General features: G+C 43.1%; 1 protein-coding gene across 1 annotated transcript in view; it reads right to left on the reverse strand.

Moving 5' to 3' along the window:
* The window catches only part of SRMS (src-related kinase lacking C-terminal regulatory tyrosine and N-terminal myristylation sites), a 53,424-nt gene extending 36,142 nt beyond the window's left edge, over window positions 1-17,282 (reverse strand). Inside the window, exon 1 of the mRNA XM_087720840.1 lies at window positions 16,505-17,282. Within this exon, the coding sequence (XP_087576966.1) occupies window positions 16,505-16,860 (356 nt within the window). The 5' untranslated portion in view covers window positions 16,861-17,282. The remainder of the gene's footprint in view (window positions 1-16,504) is intronic.
* Between the last annotated feature and the right edge of the window lie 2,782 nt (window positions 17,283-20,064).

The following is a 20,064-nucleotide window of genomic DNA, read 5'->3' on the forward strand; positions in this document are numbered from 1 at the left end:
ACAAGAAACAACGGATGAAAATTAATCAAGGAGAGAAGCAGCCTGGAATTAAGGAGAAACTTCCTAACAGTGAGGACAATTAACCAGTGGAACGGTTTCCAATCAGAAGTTGTGGGTGCTTCATCACTGGAGTGCCCTGTTTTGGCCGGCAGGGTCTTGCAGGAGGTGTCCATCCCATCTCCCCCTCTCCTCCCCACCCCGCAGCCAGCCCGTGGAGGAGAACTACAATGCTGATCCAGTTTGACACCCCTGGTATAGGATCTCCTGCCGTGACCAGAGAGTTGGACTAGGAGACTTCCAAGGTCCTTTCCAGCACTATCATTCTATGGGTCATTTTTAGAAGATTCCCCAGCCTGGCATTTCCTAGTGGCTTGCATCCAAATGCCATTCTAATCCTCATGAGCATTTTTGAGATCACCCAAGCTGAAATGCTTACTGTCACCAGCGATGATTCAATGGAACAGGATGCCAAAAATGCCACCAATTCCTTTCAATCAGTGCTCCATACACAGAGAAAACAAATCACCATTTCCTTCCTTTGATTCATTATTTTTCAGCGCACTCATTGGTAAGCATTCTCACAAAACTACCAAGTTCAGAAAACTACCAAGGACCCCACAGTCCTCTTCCTCCTCCTCTGCTCTGACCGAGGCTTCCCAAGAGTCTGAAACAAACTCCTTGTCTTGTCAAAAAACCCTTTTATTAATATGCTGTGAATTCTGCTCATTCACATCCAGCAAAGTCTTTTGAGGGAGGATTTACAGTCACAGACCTTATCTGGCTTGGAGAGCTGCCAGGCCGATAGCTGCAAAACTTGGCAAGGAGTCTCGGAGAGTCACCAACCAATTAAGCGAACTAATTGTCTCCTGCAAACTCCACTCCCCTTTCGCTCCTCTTTCATTTCCTCTGGGAGGGGCCATTCACCGTCCACCTGTGGCCTTACTCCCAAGTCGACCCCTGTTCTTTAGCTGTTCCCTTCATTTGGCAACTCTGCGCATGCGCACACTGGGAACAGGCTGTTCGTCTGCCTCACTGATGTCTGATTCTGAAGATATTTGATAACTGGCATACGGCCCTGGCCCCCTCTCTGCCTCCGACACAGAGCCCTCATCAGAGCCTTCCCCAGACTCCAGGACTGTCTCATGTTCCTCCCCAACCTTCTCACTGTCCGAATCTGCTGCCAGCTCTGTTGGCCGGTGGTGGGCCACAATGTCCTCTTCTTCCCAAACCTCACTCCCTTCTAATACTGATGATGTTACCTAGTTGGGTAATGAAACGTTTGCAAGAAAACCACCAAGTTCAGAGAGGACCAAGGACCTGACAGTTCAACCTCGAGCTAAAAATATTCTCTTCTACTGGTGCTTTTTGGTCTTTTTGACCTCACATGGAAAAGACCTGCTGATCTGCTCCTCTACAAAGCAATTGCTCATCCGGCAAGTTGGAAAAATCCCATATATTCTTCATAATTGCGTAACATTCGCCTGCAGCTTCAACCTCAAGCTGTTGACTTCTCGTCTCAAAGTACTTTTGTCCTGATGGTGGAAATGTGACTATTTAGCATATATTTCTTGTTTGTTGAACCTGCCGTGCATTTATTTCCTTCTTCCTTGTTTATTGCAAGCTATAATTAACCAGACAATTGGAACGAAGTACTTCTCATTTTGAAGCAGACTCTTCAGAACTGAAAACAAGGACCTTGACAGCATTTCTCACCTCATAAATTCACCTCATAAATCTGGAGTAACTTAGCCACATTCTGACGTACTGAGGCACTGTTTGAATTTCTACATTACTTGTTCTGACTTTTTAAAAAATGCCTCCGATATCCAATTGTAAATGCAAAGCAATTTACAGACGTGTCCTTGAGGGTGAGTAAGGTGTTCCATTTCAGATTGCTGTATTCTTAATTTTTATTATGATAGTTAAGCCATGCAAAGTCAGATTGGAATGAACTAAGAAAACAGAGGGAAGAAATGATTCAATGTTATTCTTGATTCTTTTTTTTAAAAAAAGATTTGGGGTTCAGTGTAATGAACCTGTTTATATTTCATATGTTTTTGCTTATTAGCAGGTGGAAATAAATATTTAGGAATTCCAGAACTGGTATGAATTCATCGCTGGAGTGGGAACATGTTAAGTGCCAAGGAATTTTTGGGATCCAGTGGGATCCATGCACAACCCCAGGAGGCCACTTTAGGGAACTTTTCCATGCCATGCAAAGTCAGATTGGAATGAACTAAAAAAACAGAGGGAAGAAATGATTCAATGTTATTCCTGATTCTTTTTTTTTTTTAAGATTTGGGGTTCAGTGTAATGAACCTATTTATATTTCATATGTTTTTGCTTATTAACAGGTAGAAATAAATATTTAGGAATTCCAGAACTGGTACGAATTCATCGCTGGAGTGGGAACATGTTAAGTGCCAAGGAATTTTTGGGATCCAGTGGGATCCATGCACAACCCCAGGAGGCCACTTTAGGGAACTTTTCTGAAGTTAAAAGAAAATCACAAAAACAATAACTAGGGTATGAAAATGTTTTCTCCTTTCTGCTCTCTAACTTTGATTATTTTCTTGTAGACATTCCATTACCCAACTAGGTAGTATCATAGTCCAGATCCCATTCCTTTCTACAACTGATGAGATTATCTACTTAGGTAATCAAACATCTGCAAGAAGACAACCAAGCTCAGAAAGCAACAAGGACCTCACAATATTAGTAATCCTCATCCTCCTCTTCACAAACCCAACTCCCTTCTAGCATTGATGATGTTACCTAGTTGGGTAATGAAATGTCTGCAAGAAAACAACCATGCCCAGAAAGAACTAAGGATATCCCCCTCCTCTTCTTCCTCCTTCTTGCAACCCAACTTCCTTCTAGCATTGATGATGTTACCTAGCTGGGTCATGAAACATCTGCAAGAAAAACACCAAGCTCAGAGGAGGACTCCGCAGTTCAAGCCTGAGCAACCAATATCCTCTTCCAAAGTGTTCCTCGACCAGGTATGTCCTGTTCATGATAAGAGCAATGCCTGATTTTGGACAGGAGAATCCGCCTACGCACCATAGTATTAAAAAAAGCCGATTGAAAAAAAACAGGAAACAAAGCGACTTGTAGAACCAGTGGAAAAACATTTTAATGGAGGAGATCTCCTCCAACGTAGATGACACGGTGACATTTTGCAGATAGTAAGTGACCAAGCGGATCAGAACTGCGGTGACATTCCATGGAAATGAAAGCTGGACTTTGAAGAGGCAGGAGAAGGAGGGTATGTCGACTGGCGACTGGCGACTACACGGAGGAGAGCCTTTTCTGTTGCAGCTCCGACCCTGTGGAACGATCTCCCCGTCGAGATACGCACCCTCACCACCGTCCAGGCCTTCCGCACAGCCCTCAAGACCTGGCTCTCCCAACAGGCCTGGGGATAGGTCTCTAATTTGCCCCACCCGAGTGTTGAATGTTGTATGCAAGTTGTGTTTTTATTACTTTATTTGTTTGTATATTGTTTATTTTGATTTGCACCCCCTCCCTGGTGATTGTAAGCCGCCCTGAGTCCCCTCAGGGAAAAGGGCGGCCTATAAACCCTAATAAAATGAAAAAAAAAAATGAAATGAAATGGTATAGGTGGCTTTGAATTTTGGTGTTGGAAAAAGACTCCTGAGAATGCCATAGACCACCAAGAAAATAACAGAGTTGGAGGGGACCTTGAAGGTCTTCTAGTCCAACCCCCTGCACAAGTAGAAGACCCGTACCATTTTAGACAAGTGTCTGTCCAATCTCTTCTTGAAAACTTCCAGTGTTGGAGCATTCGCAACTTCTGGAGGCAACTTGTTCCACTGGTTAATTATTCGAGCTGTCAGGAAATTCCTCCTTTGTTCTAGGTTGCTTCTCTCCTTGATTAGTTTCCACCCATTGCATCTTATCTTGCTCTCAAGTGCCTTCTGCCAATTACCTCCCTTCGTCCCATCAGATCGCATAGAGTAGGCCTCCTTCGAATTCCATCCGCCAGTCAATGCCGACTGGCGACTACGCGGAGGAGAGCCTTCTCGGTTGCAGCTCCGACGCTTTGGAACGATCTCCCCGTGGAGATTCGCACCCTCACCACCGTCCAGACCTTCCGCACAGCCCTCAAGATCTGGCTATCCCATCAGGCCTGGGGATAAGATCCTAATCTCGCCCCGCCCGAATGTCGAATGAATGTTGTGTTTTATTGGTTATTTTCCTTTATTCACATTTCTTTTGTGTCCTGTCTTACACTCCCCTCCTATGAAATGTAAGCCGCCCTGAGTCCCTTTAGGGAAAAGGGCGGCCTATAAATGTCAATAAAATGCAAAAAAAAAAAATGCAAAAAAATGCCTTGGAGAATAGTTTGACTCCCTCTTCTTTGTGGCAGGCCCTCAAATATTGTAACACTGCTATCATGTCTCCCCTAGTCCTTCTTTTCATTAACCTAGACATACCCAGTTCCTGCAACCGTTCTTCATATGTTTTAGCCTCCAGTCCCCTAATCTTCTTTCTCGTTCTTCTCTGCACTCTTTCCAGAGTCTCAAGGTCTAATAACAAATAAACCATCATCAAACAAATCAACCAGAGATTCTAGTCAAGACACAAATGACTAGGCTCAAATTATCCCATTTCGGAAAAATTATGTGAAGACCAGGGGTAGGATCCTACTGGTTTAATAAACAGTTCGCTTAGCGCATACTTTGCTGAAAAAGGTGACACGATCATTTTTCCCACATACAACCGTTGCAGCATCCCCATGGTCACACAATCAAAATTCAGACGCTTGGCAACTGGTTCACATTTATGACCGTTGCCATGTCCCATGATCCCCTTTTGCGACCTTGTGACGAGCCACGGGGGAATCCGATTCACTTCACAACCGGGTTACTCATTTATCAACAGCAGCGATCCGCTTAAAAACTGCAGCATGACAAGTTGTAAAATGGGACAACCCCCCCCCTTAACAAATGTCTCACTTAATAACAGAAACTTTAGGCGCAATTGCGGCCATAAGTCGAGGACTGCTTGCGAGTTGCAAAAAATTGCCTCTCGGGAGCCGAATTGCTTCAGGTGCAAAGCCAGCTGTGAGTGTTGTGAAATTGAATGAATTAGTCCCGGCTTTTCCAGCCTTAAAACTGATCGGGCAGACCGCCCAACTTTGGCCATTAAGTCGCTGTTCCAGCCCATTAACTCTACTTTCATCTTCATTTTAGCGAAGGAGTTTTATTTTCAGCCACTTAAAATAACTATAATTTTCAGGGAGGAGGCCTGTGTGGATCCTGGGGACAAGGCTGATAAAGGTTAGACCAGCTTGACAGCTGGCTGAAAAATAATTTCCTTCGCTTGGACAGGATGAGAAGGATTGTTTCAACACCCTCCCTCTCCCCCACCCCCCCACCCCAAAATAAAGAAAACACATTAGGAAGGGCAGCAAATACCTGTAGGGTGCTTCATATAAACCATCCTGTCAAAACAGGATTTGGAGGGGAGCATTTTCTCGCAATTGTTTTCCCATCTGGAGCATATTATTACTCAGCCAAACTTTTTTTTTTCCCCCCTAGGAGTGGTGTCACAAGGTTGGGTCAAAAAAAGTCAAAATGACAGCACAACGGTGTGATATAAACTAGTCTTTTCCTCTCGCAGATGGTCCTTGATTTATGACCATAATGGAGATAGGAATTTCCGTTGCTAAGGAGGTTATGTGAGTCACGACTCATGTTATGACCTTTTTTTTTTTTTTGCCATAGCTGTTAAGCAAATCACTGCGGTTGTTGAGTGAACCATGTGGTTGTTAAGTGAATCCAGTCCCCATCCCCCCCACTGGCTTCGATTGTCTAGAGCCGGCTCGGAAGGTAGAAAACGGGGATCGTACGACCATGGGACTCTGCAACCATTGTAAAGATATGCTGGTTGTCTATGGCAGTGTTTTTCAACCTTGGCAACTTGAAGATGTCCGGACTTCAACTCCCAGAATTCCCCAGCCAGCATTCGCTGGCTGGGGAATTCTGGGAGTTGAAGTCCAAACATCTTCAACTTGCCAAGGTTGAGAAACACTGGTCTATGGAGATTCTCCGTCATCCAGGTCATGGTTTTCCCAAGAGGAAACTGGACTTTCTGGTTTATCTTTGAAGACGTTTCGCTTCTCTTCCAAGAAGCTTCCTCCGCTCTGACTGGTCGGTGGGGAAGGAAAGGATTTATAATTGCTTGCGGACAGCTGGTCCTTTGCATCCTTTTAGAGATCCCTTGAGGCCACTTAGAGGTTTGTCTATGTCCTCAGAGTCCCCGGAGTGGTGCAAATGGGTGTGGAGCCTTCTTGGAACTGTTGAAAGGACCGGGTTGTGGAGCTGTGCTTTCTGCAGGATGTTTTTCTGCCTGATGTCCCTTTGCTGTTGAAGACACACGCAGGCTGTTGGGGTTTGAGTCTGTGTTCTCTGCCCCTCAAAGTGAAGTGCAAATGGTCCCCGTAACCTGCCATTTTTCTGGAAATCCGTTCACACTCCCACACAGTGGTGAAATGCAATTTTTTTTTTACTACGGGTTCTGTGGGCGTAGCTTGGTGGGTGTAGTGTGGCTTGGTGGGCAAGGCAGGAGACGGATACTGCAAAAGCTCCATTCCACCCCCCCCCCCACTCTGGGGCTAGCCAGAGGTGGCATTTGCCAGTTCTCTGCCCTACTCAAAATTCCCACTACCGGTTCTCCCAACTACTCAAAATTCCCACTACTGGTTCTCCCAACTACTCAAATTTCCACTACCATTCTCCCAACTACTCAACATTTCCACTATCAGTTCTCCTAATTACTCAAAATTTCCTCTACCATTCTCCAAACTATTCAACATTTCCACTACCAGTTCTTCGAACTACTCAAAATTTCCCCTACAGTTCTCCAAACTACTCAACATTTCCACTACCAGTTCTTCGAACTACTCAAAATTTCCCCTACCATTCTCCAAACTACTCAACATTTCCACTACCAGTTCTCCGAACTACTCAAAATTTCGTGACCCGTCAAAAGCGCGGACGGCAAAAGCGCGATCGACAAAATCGCGCCTTTGACGTCATCACAGCGCGACGAAAAAGATCGAAAAATTCAAATAAAAATTAATAAAAATTAAATTAAAGCAAGCCGATTCACATAAAGGTAAGGGTTAGGGTTAGGGTTAGGGTTAGGGTTAGGTTAAGGGTTAGGGTTAGCTTTAGAGCGTTAGCGTTAGCGTTAGGGTTAGGATAAGGGTTAGCGTTAGGTTTTTCGTTACTTTAACGGTTAGGTTTAGGGTTAGGTTTAGGGTTAGGTTAAGAGTTAGGTTTAGGGTTAGGTTTAGGGTTAGGTTTGGGGGGCTTAGGGTAAGGTTTTCGCTTTATTTTTACATTTTTCAATCTTTTTCGTCGCGCTGTGATGACGTCACAGCGCGCTTTTGTCGAGCGCGATTTTGTCCTACGCGCTTTTGTGGTGGAACCCAAAATTTCCCCTACCATTCTCCAAACTACTCAACATTTCCACTACCAGTTCTCCAAACTTCTCAAAATTCCCACTACTGGTTCTCTGAACTACTCAAAAGTCCCACTACCATTCTCCAAACTACTCAACATTTCCACTACCAGTTCTCCGAACTACTCAAAATTTCCCCTACTGTTCTTCAAACTATTCAACATTTCCACTACCAGTTCTCCAAACTTCTCAAAATTCCCATTACCGGTTCTCCTAACTACTCAAAATTTCCCCTACCAGTTCTCCAAACTAATCAACATTTCCCCTACCAGTTCTCCAGAACCTGTCAGAACCTGCTGGATTTCACCCCTGCTCCCGCACCATTTGAAGGGGGTTCATCCCAAAGTGCATAGATAAATGTCTATGGAGATTCTCAGTCATCCAGGTCATGGTTGTCCCAAAGGTGCTTGCCGGTTACCAAGCACCCAAGCTTTGATCACATGACCGTGGGGATGCTGTGATGGTCGTAAGTGTGAGGAAGACATGTAAGTCACTTTTTTCAAGGTTGTCCTTGATTTACAACCATTTGTTTAATGACACTTCGTAGTTACAACAGCACTGAAAAAAGTGACTTATGATCGTTTTTCATATTTACAGCCATTGCAACATCCCCATGATCACATGTTCAAAATTCAGATGCTTAGCAACTGACTCACATTTATGACCGTTGCAGTGTCCGGGGGGGGGGGCAGTAATCCCCTTTTGCCACCATCTGACAAGCAAAGTCAATGTGGAAGCCAGGTTCACTTAATAATCTTGTTACTAACTTTACAACTGCAGTGATTCACTTAAGGACAGTGGCAAGAAAGGTTGTAAAATGGGGCAATGTTCCCTTAACAACTGTCTTGCTCAGCAGCTTAAATTTCAGGCCCAATTGTGGTTGTATGTCAAGGACTACCTGCAAGTTCCAATGGTGGTTCCACCACAAAACCGCGCCCAACTAAACCGCGTCGCTGACTTCATCAACAGGGCAACAACAGCGCGGAGACAGAAGCACGCTGTAAACGCTAAACCTAAAATTAATCCCCTAAACCTAAACCTAATCCTAACCCTAACCCTTAACCTAACCCTAACCCTAACCCTTAACCTAACCCTAACCCTAACCCTAACCCTTAACCTAACCCTAACCCTAACCCTTAACCTAACCCTAACCCTTAACCTAACCCTAAATCTAACCCTAAAGCTAACCCTAAACCTAACCCTTACCTTAAGTTGAATCGGCTTGCTTTCAAAGCGCTATTTAAAGCGCCCTTCTTTCTCCACACTGGCTGTTGTCGCCCTGTTGATGACGTCAGTGACGCGGTTTAATCGGGCGCAGCTTAGTCGAGTGCGGTTTTGACGGGTCATGCCAATGGTCCCTAAATGAATGGTTGTAAGCTGAGAATTACCTCTATGTGCATTTCTTACATTTGTTTATGCCATTCTGGCTTTTTTTTAGCCACACCTTGTGAACATCCCTAATTCCAGAATATGATCTTTGCAAAAGCACAATTTTCTTATGGAATGGAAATGTCAGAAGGAGAATAGGATGGATGGATGGATGGATGGATGGATGGATGGATAGATGGAGGAGGAGGAGGAGAAGAGGGGAAGGAAGAGGAGGAGAAGAGGAGGAAGAAGAGGAAGGGGAAGTAGTAGTAGTAGTAGTAGTAGTAGTAGTAGTAGTAGTAGTAGTAGTAGTAGTAGAAGAAGAAGAAGAAGAAGAAGAAGAAGAAGAAGAAGAAAGAGAAGGAGAGAAGGAGAAGCAGAGAAAGAGGAGGAGGAGGAAGAAGAGGAGGAGGAAGAGGAGCAGATGAAGAAGAAGAGAAGGAGGAGGAAGAGAAAGAAGTAGAAGTGGAGAAGGAGGAAGAAAAGAGAAGAAGGGGAGGAGGAAGGAGAAGGAGAAGAAAAGGGAAAAGAGGAGAAGGAGGAGAAGCAGAGAAAGAGGAGGAGGAAGAAGAGGAGGCAGAAGAGGAGCAGATGAAGAAGAAGAAGAGGAAGAAGAGGAAGAAGTAGAAGAGGATAAGGAGAAAGAGGAAGAGAGAAGAAGAGGAGGAGGACAAAGAAGGCGAAGGAGAAGAAAAGGGAAGAAAAAGAGAAGGAGAAGGAGGAAGAAGAAAAAGGAGAGGAGAAGCAGAGAAAGGAGGAGGAGGAAGAAGAGGAGGAGGAGCAAATGAAGAAGAAGAAGAGAAGGAGGAAGAAGAGGAAGAAGTAGAAGAGGAGAAGGAGGAAGAGGAAGAGAAAAGAGGAGTAGGAGTAGGAAGGAGAAGGAGAAGAAGAGGGAAAGAAAGAGGAAGAAATCTTTTTAAAAAGTCATGGAGACTGGTGTGTGGCCCCCAGTTGAACCAGCAGAGCCATTTGCAAAAAAGTTCACCTTAGCTGGTTCTGTGTGTCTGCCTGCGGTGTAATATGTTGTGCAACTCTAGCCCATTTGGTTAATGCATGATTCAGTTGATTGTGCAAAGCCAGAAAAAGGGTTAATTCAGCAACCGGGTGAAGTCTGTCACACAGCCATTTCTCCGGTTTCTGCAGCACTGAGCAAAACACAACAAACAAAACGTAAATAGAAGCTGTCAGGTCACCATAATAAAGAGTCTGAGGGTGGAATTAATTGAAGAGAAATAGTAAGCCATCTCTAGATAAAAGGTGACACAGGTTAAAAAGGAGGTGGGACTTCAATGGCCTGTTGCAAAAAAAATAATAATTCACCAATGCCCCAATTCCCATGACTTCCTCTTGTGACTTATATCCCACTTCAATCAGAATAGAGCTGGAAAGGACCTTGGAGGTCTTCTAGTCCAACCCCCTGCTCACGTAGGAGACCCTTATACCATTTCAGCAAAAAAGGGGCTCTGTTTCCGCTGGCAGAGTGCTTGGGCCACCACAGGCACGCACGCACGCACGCACACGCACACACACAAACCGACATGAGTGATGTCAAGCTGGCCCCACCCACCCTGGCTACACCCACCCTGCACACACACACACACACACACACACACACACACACACGGAGGTCAAACACAACTCTGACGCTGCCCTCAATGAAATCGAGTTTGACACTAGGGTTTACTTGTGTTTTTGTATGCGCTTAGAGGCAGTCCTTAACTTACGACTGGTCGCATAGCAAGTTGAAGTTACCTCCTCCGGCCTACTTACAGCCAGGATCCCTGCACTCAGGTGATCCCAGTTAGAGGGCTTACCAACTGACTCACTTTTATGGCCCGTTTCCAGTGTCCTGTGGTCACGTGATCACAATTTATGGAGGGGTTTGGGGTTTTTTGGCCTGGAGTCAGTGTTTACTTTTGGTTTTTGGCAAAAAAACACACCTATTATGGACAGTGGATTTGCTTAACGACTGTAGATTCCACTTAATGACCACAGCATTTGCTTAACGACTGAGACAGTCACTTTACGACTGCAGTGTTTGTTTAATGACACCGCCACCACCCCCATATCATAAAATCATGTGGTGACCCGGTTAACGACTGGCACAATGTATGACTGGAGTTCCAGACTCAATTATAGTCACAAGTCAAAGACAAGCCAGCATCAAACGTAAGGAACTCGAAGTACAATGTGGGTGTTGCCCATCATTTTTACCAATGTAAATTAAAATAAAGAAGGTTTTCAATCAAAGCAATCATTAGTACTTAAGTTCAAATCGAAACACGTACCCAAACCATGAAAGAGACTTTACAAGTGTAAAAAGTTATTTTATTCAAAATTCGGGCACTTGGCAACCAAAGTGTTTGTAGCATTGGGGTCATGCAATCACCATCTGCGACCTACCCCACTGAGTTTTGACAAGTAAAGATAAGGGTGTAAGTCAGATTCATTGATTCATTTAGTGGCAAAAAAAGTCATAAAATCGGGGGCTACTCGCTTAACAACCGTTTTGCTTAGCAATGGAAATTCTGGTCCCAGTTGCAGTTGTATGTTGAGGATTAGCTGCACAGTAGTGGTGGGTTGCAGGTGGTACGCCCCAGTACTGGTGTACTGGAGCCTGCCCGGAGCAACGGGTAACGTTCCGGTACGGTGCTCTGGAGGCCCTACCCACCCACCCAAACTCCTTAAGCGCCCTTGGCGCTTCCACGCACGCGCATGGCGCATACGGCACCTGTGCAATGCTCCGCTGAGCAGATGGAGCGTCGCAGAGGCTTGCGGAGGTGTTGCAGGCAGGTACAATGCATGCGCACGCTGCGTGCGTTTGCGTGCATGCCGCACGCATCCATGTGGGCGACCCCGGGCCCATTCCAACCGTACTGTTTGGAACAGGATCCGGAACCCACCACTGCTGCACAGGTAATCATCAACTTACAACACTTAGTTTAGTAACTGTTCAAAGTTACAACGGCTCTGGAAAATGTGTCTAAGGACAGTTTTTTTGCAGTTACAACCTTTGCAGGATCCCATGATGACGTGATCAAAATTCAGATGCTTAGCAAATGGCTCATATTTATGACGGTTGCAGCGTCCCTCGGGTCATATGATCCCCTTTTGCGACCTTCTGACAAGCAAAGTTAAAAGGGAAACAGGATTCCCTTAACAACCATGTGACTAACTTAACAACTGCTGTGATTCACTTGACAACTGCGTCAAGAAAGGCCGTAAACCGGGGCAAAGCTCACTTAACAAATGTCTCACTTAACAACAGAAATTTTTGAGCTCAATTGTAGTCATAAGTCGAGGACTACCTGTATTGAGACAGGTAATCCTTGACTTACGACCGTTGCTTAGCAACTGTTTGAAATTACAATGAACTCCCCACAAAAGTACTTATAACCCAGATTCGATATTCTGGTAGCTGCCCCCGGTAATTGAGTGACCACATATGGAGTTGTTGCCAACTGACTCAAATTTATAGTCATTTTCAGAGTCCCACGTTCAAGTAAGCATTAACAGATTAACAGAGTTAGAGGGGACCATATAGGTCATCTAGTCCAAGCAGGAGACAAATGACAATCTCTTCTTGAAAGTCTCAAGTGATGGAACTCCTACAGCTTCCGAAGGCAACTTCTGTTCCATTGGTTGATTGCTCTCACTGTCCAAAAATTCCTCTTTATTTCTAGGTTGAATCTCTCCTTGGTCAGTTTCTGTTGTAATATAGTTCCTTGTGCAGGTGTGTGTCCTCCATGGCCTAGTTCATATTAGGGCCTGCAGAGTCACACTGAATCACACAGGAGAAAACAAACTCCTAGAACGCCATAACATCTTGATAGTGCAATAGCAATAGCAGTGGACTTATATACCGCTTCATAGGCCTTTCAGGCCTCTCTAAGCGGTTTACAGAGAGTCAGCATATTGCCCCCAACAATCTGGGTCCTCATTTTACCCACCTCGGAAGGATGGAAGGCTGAGTCAACCCTGAGCCGGTGAGATTTGAACCGCTGACCTGCTGATCTAGCAGTAGCCTGCAGTGATGCATTTAACCACTGCGCCACCTTGGCTCTTGCATAACATAACATTCTGAGATGTGCCCTGCCATTGACGTCCAGGATTTGACTATATATAGAAAGAACTTTCCTGGAGCAGTAGATTAGAAATTGTACTTTTACAGGCTGTTTTTAACCACATGCTATTGCTCCTCCTGCCTTTGTCCTGTTTCAATAAAAGAGGCTCTCAGACTCTCATCTGGGTCGCTCCATCCCGAAAAAGCTTGACTCCTGTCTTTTCTCAACATTGGCCTCATGGGCAAACAGCGGAAACTTCACATTTGGTGACCCCGACGTGATCGACGTGATAGACGTGATGTGATTTCCTGTGTCGCCAGCCTTTCACCATTATTCCTTGTCTGGCCTTTGGGTGCTTTTGAAAATAGCTTGACCCCCTCCTCTCTGTGGCAGCCCCTCAAATATTGGAAGACTGCTATCATGTCTCCCCTGGTCCTTCTCTTCACTAGACTAGCCATGCCCAGTTCCTGCAACCGTTCTTCATATGTTTTAGCCTCCAGTCCCCTCATCATCCTGGTTGCTCTTCTCTGCACTCTTTCTAGAGTCTCCACATCTTTTTTATAGTGTGGTGACCAAAACTGGATGTAGTACTTGAGGTGTGGTCTTACTAGGGCTTTACAGAATGGTATTAGTACCTCACTTGATCTTGATTGTATCCCTCTGTTAATGCAATTTAGCATGTTTTTTTTGCTAGAAACATATTTGGACAGAACTCCTGAGAAAAATATTAAAATCACTCAGGGCAAAATGCCAAATGCTTCCTTTGATATGATGGACAATTTAGGGCTGGTTGATATGGCAATTCCAGAGTATAGATCTATTTTTCCGACAGGCACAGATTCTTTTCAAGAGCAGACTTGATTTGGACTTCAAAGAAGAAGAATTAAAGAAATTCCCAGAGAAGATAGATATTGCCCAACAAATTAAAGCTTTTAGAAAGCAATTATCTGCATTAACAGTAAGAGCAAAGGAGATAAAAATGAATTATGTAAAGCAACACAAAAAACAAAAAACTGAGTTTGTGAATAAACCAAGGAAACAGCCAGCACATAAAACATGAAAAGAGAAGAAATGGTATTAAAATTTCAAAAAGGAGATACTGTATTAATCGTCAATGTAGACCTACAAAAGGCACATTCATCAATATTATTCCAATTTGTAGAAAGGAAGCGACATTGCTTTGGAGAAAAAAGATGACAATTTGAAGAAATGAAATCTACAGAGGATTACAGAGACAAAGAGAGAGATGATGAAGGGACCTATAACAATAGGGAAACTTTTGAAGTTATAAAAATATTAAATTAGGAAAGATTCCTAGGCCAGAATAATTGTCAGTTTTTTGTCCCAAAGAAACTTTTTCAAAAAGCAAATGGATTTTCTTTGTTGACATTTCACTTGTCATCCAAGAAGCTTCTTTGGTCTTAAAGAACTGAAGAAGCTTCTTGGATGAGAAGCGAAATATCTTCAAAGAAAAACAAAATAAGTACGGTTGCTTCTTGAAAAACATACCATTGGGACGAGCATAAACCTGGATAACTGAGAATCTCCATAGACATGTATCAATTTCTGTTATCATTATGAACTTTTACGATCATTATAAAATATGACAAACTCTATCCTATAAGGAGGAAGAATGCTAAAGAGTTGGAAAAACATCAATATAGCATTAATGTCCCAAAAGGGATAAACTTTGACTTTGATGAAAAGTTTCACTACAGCTGATATCCCTATGGCTACAAGAAGACTCCTGTGAGTCCCTTGGACTGCAAGGCGATCTAACCGGTCAATCCTAGAGGAGATCAACCCTGACTGCTCTTTAGAAGGCCAGATCCTGAAGAGGAAACTCAAATTCTTTAGCCACCTAACGAGAAGGAAGGACTCCCTGGAGAAGAGCCTCATGCTGGGAACGATGGAGGGCAAAAGAAGAAGGGGACGACAGAGAATGAGGTGGCTGGATGGAGTCACCAAAGTTGTCCATGGGATCGCGATGGGTCGGACACGACTTCGCAACTAACAACAGCAAGTTGTTCATAATGATTGTCGCAAATGGACTGAAAATAATTTTGCAATAATTTATTCATGAGGATCAATATGGGGTTTTAACTAAACTAGGTTAAAGAACAAGGTTAGAAATGTGTTAGACATTTTGGAAGCTTTTAAGCAACAGAATGGAATACTAGCTGTGTTGCTCTTAGACGCAGAAAGCTCCTTCGACAATTTGTCCTGGGCGTTTTGTTAAAGGTTTTGGAAGATGTGAATTTTGGGGAGAACTTTACAAAATGGGTACAAAAGTGACAATAAAATTATTCTAAGTTCTAAGTCTAATCCCAACTTCCTCTGATACACACGAGGACACCATAAATATCCATCAAAAGGTCTTGGAGTTAGGAAATGCAGGCAGTCCTTGACTTACGGCCACAAAATTTCTGTTCTTAAGCGAGACATTGGTTAAGTGAGTTTTATCCCATTTTGCGACCTTTCTTGCCACGGTTGTTAAATGAATCACTGCAGTTGTTAAGATAATACCATGGATGTTATGTGAAGCTGGCTTCCCCATTTGCTTGTCAGAAGATCGCAAAAAGTGATCACATGACCCTGGGACGAGCAACTGTCATAACTATGCATCAGTTACCAAGCATCTGAATTTTGATCACATTATCCTAGGGATGCTACAATGGTCATAAATGTGAAAAACGGTCGTAAGTCACTTTTTTTCAGTGGCCTTGCAACTTTGAGTGGTCACTAAATGAACTGTTGTAAGTCGAGGACTACCTGTACTGTATCTCTAGCAAGATCTGGGGAAGTAAAGAATCTAGGACAGATAAATAGAACTAGTAAAAATTCACACAGCTTTTTTCTGATATGCCTACTGCTTAACAAGCATTTGTCTTACTCTAATCGCAATTTATAATTCAGCTTAATTGACTCTGGGGTGCATCACATATAAAGAAACTCAATCAAGCAACTGTAAGGAAAAAAATATGTTCTCTCATTTCCAATGGGAGCTATTTAGCATATCCACGTGAACCTCTGCTAATTATGTATAAAAATTTTGTAGCCTATTGCTGATGCTCTTTCTGTTGTTGCTGCTCATCAGATTTATTTATTATATTTATTTGTTAAATTTATTTGCCGCCCATCGCACAACAGTCAAGCGGGGGGGAAATAATTAAAAAGTGCAAACATAACACTAGCAAAGCAATGAAATAAAAATAAACAATAAAAATACAATAACACAAATTAAAAGATGGATGGAATGGGAGCAGGAAGCTCAGGGGAATGATAGGGAAGACTGTAATCTCTATAAGGCTACAATATTTGGGCTTCAAGCTTCTGGACAACCACTAGAGGGCGGCAAAGAGATATGGGGAAAAAAATCCCTCTTAGAAGCCCTCTAGTGGCCAGTTGGATGTTTCCACCCTCACGATTGCTGTGTAATAAGTAGCTTTACCTGTTTGGAAAGTTTCCACAGCTCCCCAAACCTGCCTTCCTAAATGTTGCATCGCATATCTCATTTTAGAAGTTTTTTTTTGAGGTATAGGGATGACAAGTGATCGTCCCAAGTTTTAGGTACTTACGATTGATGGCTGGCTGCTTCCTCACTGCCCTTGCTGATGTAGCTCGCTGGAACATAGCCCACGACTCTATCTCCAGAGAAGCGCCTTGCTAGGACATAACCCCCTTCTTCTTTGAGGACATAAAGTTTGTCTCCTCTAGTAACACTCAGCTCCTCGGCATTCTTGGCAGTGTAGTTATACAGCACCCCACGGAGGGAAGCTTTGTCTTCAGCAGGGTCAGGATCCAGCGTGGGATGTAAGGATCCCGGGATCGGCTCCCAGGACTCTAAAGAACGGTTACTGGAGGCTCCGTTGGGCACACACTTGTTCCAAAACGTATGAAAGAAATGCAAGTGTTTTCGGATGAAATTGTCCATCCCTTTTTTAGGGGAAGTTTCTCCAAGGAGATTTAACTCTGCTCTTCCAACAAGCTGCTGGGAGTGAAGAAGGAAAGCCTTATCACCTTCATAGTTTCTTCTTTCATTGCTTGTTGATCAATGAGTCAAGGTTGCCCTCCCGTCTTCTCTCTCCCAGAGCCAGCTGAAGTGAAGTGAGATGCTTCTGGGTCCTTGGATACCTGAATGTGTTTGTAGGCCACGGGAACTCCTCGCTTCCCAAAGGGAGACTTGACGTTCAGGTGTAACTTGTTTGCTGCGGGCTGAGCTCATAAGTTTAGGCTTGCCACCACATCCGTCTCAGCTGGATGTTTGTTTATTACCCAATCAACTCACTCACCTGTCGGGCTATACTCTAAATTAGCACTCATTTCCACATCGTCCCTTACAGAGTTTTTCCATTCACTTTTTGTGACCATCAAAAAGTCTATTCTGTGGAATGTCAATGGAGATTCTTTTTTTTTTAATGAGAATTTTGAAAAACAAGCTTTACAAATATTTACTGAATATTTCTTCTGAACTGAAGAAGCTTCTTGGATGAAAAGCACAATATTTTCAAAGAAGAAACCAAGAAAGTCCAGCTGCATTTTGGGATATTCTTCAGAATGCAGCATTTGCAAAGCCTTTAAAAACGCTCTTGAAAAATCACCCGGAGGAATCTGTTAATATGTTCCTTCCACCTTTTTATCAATTCTCCCAGCTGTGATTTTTAATCTTAAATTTATACAGATTAATAGTGGACCTTCAAAACCTACCAATTCACCTAGGTAATATGCTAGATCAGTGTTTCTCAGTCTCAGCCACTTTAAGATGTGTGGACTTTAAACTCCCAGAGTTCCCCAGCCAGCATGGAATTTGGGAAGTTGAAGTCCACGCATCTTAAAAGTGGCTGAGATTGAGAGACCTGTGCTAGATTGTAAAATTGGTGATTTCCAACCTGAATTCCAAGCAGAGCGTACAAATTATGTCTATCCTGTTTCTGATTGCTCTCATGATTGCAATCTCTGATCTATGGGTGATTGCAAAATTCATCTATCATCTCTTTTCTCCACCTGTGTAATGTTAACTTCCGCAGTGATGAAAACCTTTGATTTGTTTATTTATATATTAGATTTTTATCCAGACTTTACTATTTGTACAAGTAACTGAAGGCGGAGAACATATCCAAGACACTTCCGCCTCCTATTCCCCCCCCCCCCCCCCCGGCAATAACAACCTAGTGAGGCGGGTTAGGCTAAGAGAGAGTGACTGGTCCAAAGTCACCCAACCAGTTTTTATGGCTAAGGTGGGACTAGAATTCATTGTTTCCTGGTGATTGGCTCAGGGTCACCCAACCAGCTTTCATGACAAAGGTGAGAGTAGAACTCACAGTCGTCTGCTGATTGGCCCAAAGTCACCTAATCAACTTTCATACCTAAGAGTTGGGAGGGAATTCACGGTCTTTTACTTTCTAGCTTGGTGCCTTAACCACTATAGACTAAAAAATCTGCCTTAACCGCTGGCCCAAATCCCTGCTTTTCCCCTCCCCTCTCGACTTGTATGGCTGTGCGATTCTTGGTTATTTTAATTACTTGTATTTTGTTCTATGTTCCCCTTTTCCCCTTTTGAGTTGTTCGCCGCCCTGAGTCCCTCCCGGAGAAGGGCGGCATACAAATAATAAAATTCAATTCAATTCAATTCAATATTGGCAGCAATATAGAGTTTGGAGAACTTAGAGTAATATCCTCTAATACTACTATTACTATACTATTAATAATAGTGCTATTGCTACATCTATTACTACTAATATTTCTACAACTATTGTTTATACTGTTACTATTACAGTATTATTCTTCCAACTTCCTTTTTTATGCTATAGTTGCTAGGAGACCCAATTTTTACGTCAATACTAGCGTGACCCGTCAAAACCGCGGAGGACAAAATCGCGCTCGACGAAAGCACGCATTTGACGTCATCACAGCGCGACGAAAAAAATTAAAAATTGAAATAAAATTAAAATTAAAGCAAGCCGATTCACATAATGGTAAGGGTTAGGTTTAGGGTTAGGGTTAGGGTTAGGTTAAGGGTTAGGGTTAGGGTTAGGTTAAGGGTTAGGGTTAGGTTTAGAGCGTTAGGGTTACATTTAGCGTTAGGTTAAGGGTTAGCGTTAGGTTTAGGGTTAGGTTAAGGGTTACGTTTAGGGTTAGATTTAGGGTTAGGTTTGGGGGGGTTAGGGTAAGGTTTTCGCTTTATTTTTACATTTTTCGATCACAGCGCGATGTTTTCGTTGCGCTGTGATGACGTCAAATGCGCGCTTTCGTCGAGCGCGATTTTGTCCTCCGCGGTTTTGTGGTGGAACCCAATACTAGATATGGATAATGAAAACAATAGGACTGCCTTCTTGAAGGGTATATATAGTATGATGCTGTCTCTTCTTTAAATTACATGTTACGTCAGCCTGACCAAATCTTGCCTACTACTTAAGAAAAAGGCCCCTGAGCAATGTAATATTATACATGTTCACCCAAAAGTAATTCATATGCAGCGAGTGGGACTTACATCTTATTAAAATGTATGTTCCTTTTTTTTTTTTAAAGGTATGCCCTTTAGAAATGTTTTGACTCCAACAAAGGGTAAATCAGAAGAATCTTTGTGGGTAGTGGCAATAAAGAACTAAATGATTAATAAATGGCATTATAATTATCCTTTGCAGCAAAAAGAGTGAGGGAACCACTTTGTTGGCCATCCTCTTCAGCCATAGAGCAAGTATGATACAGGTAGTCCTTGAGTTACAACAATTCATTTAGTGACCATTTGACATTAAAAGGGCATTGAAAAAAGGGATGTGTCTGTTTTTCAGTTATGGCAATCGCACCATCCCTGTGGTCATATGATCAATATTCAGATGCTTGGCAATTGATTCATATTTATGACAGTTGCAATGCCCTGGAGTCATGTGATCCCCTTTTGCGACCTTTTCACAAGCAAAGTCAATGGGAAGGCCAGATTCACTTAACAACCTTGTTATTAATAACTGCAGTGATTCACTGAACAACAGTGGCAGGAAATGTCATAAACCTGAGCAGAACTCACATCAAACAGAATTTTTGCGGTTGTAAAATGAGAACTTCCTGTATTTAAAGACAAACTTCAGACTGAAGGAAATAAAATTTTAAAAAGTATCATTCACAAGCATAGGTTCAAACA

This window comes from Thamnophis sirtalis, unplaced genomic scaffold, assembly GCF_051295495.1.
Source record: "Thamnophis sirtalis isolate CommonGarterSnake01/CBP01778 unplaced genomic scaffold, rThaSir2_p1.2 scaffold_7, whole genome shotgun sequence".
Classification (NCBI taxonomy): domain Eukaryota; kingdom Metazoa; phylum Chordata; class Lepidosauria; order Squamata; family Natricidae; genus Thamnophis; species Thamnophis sirtalis.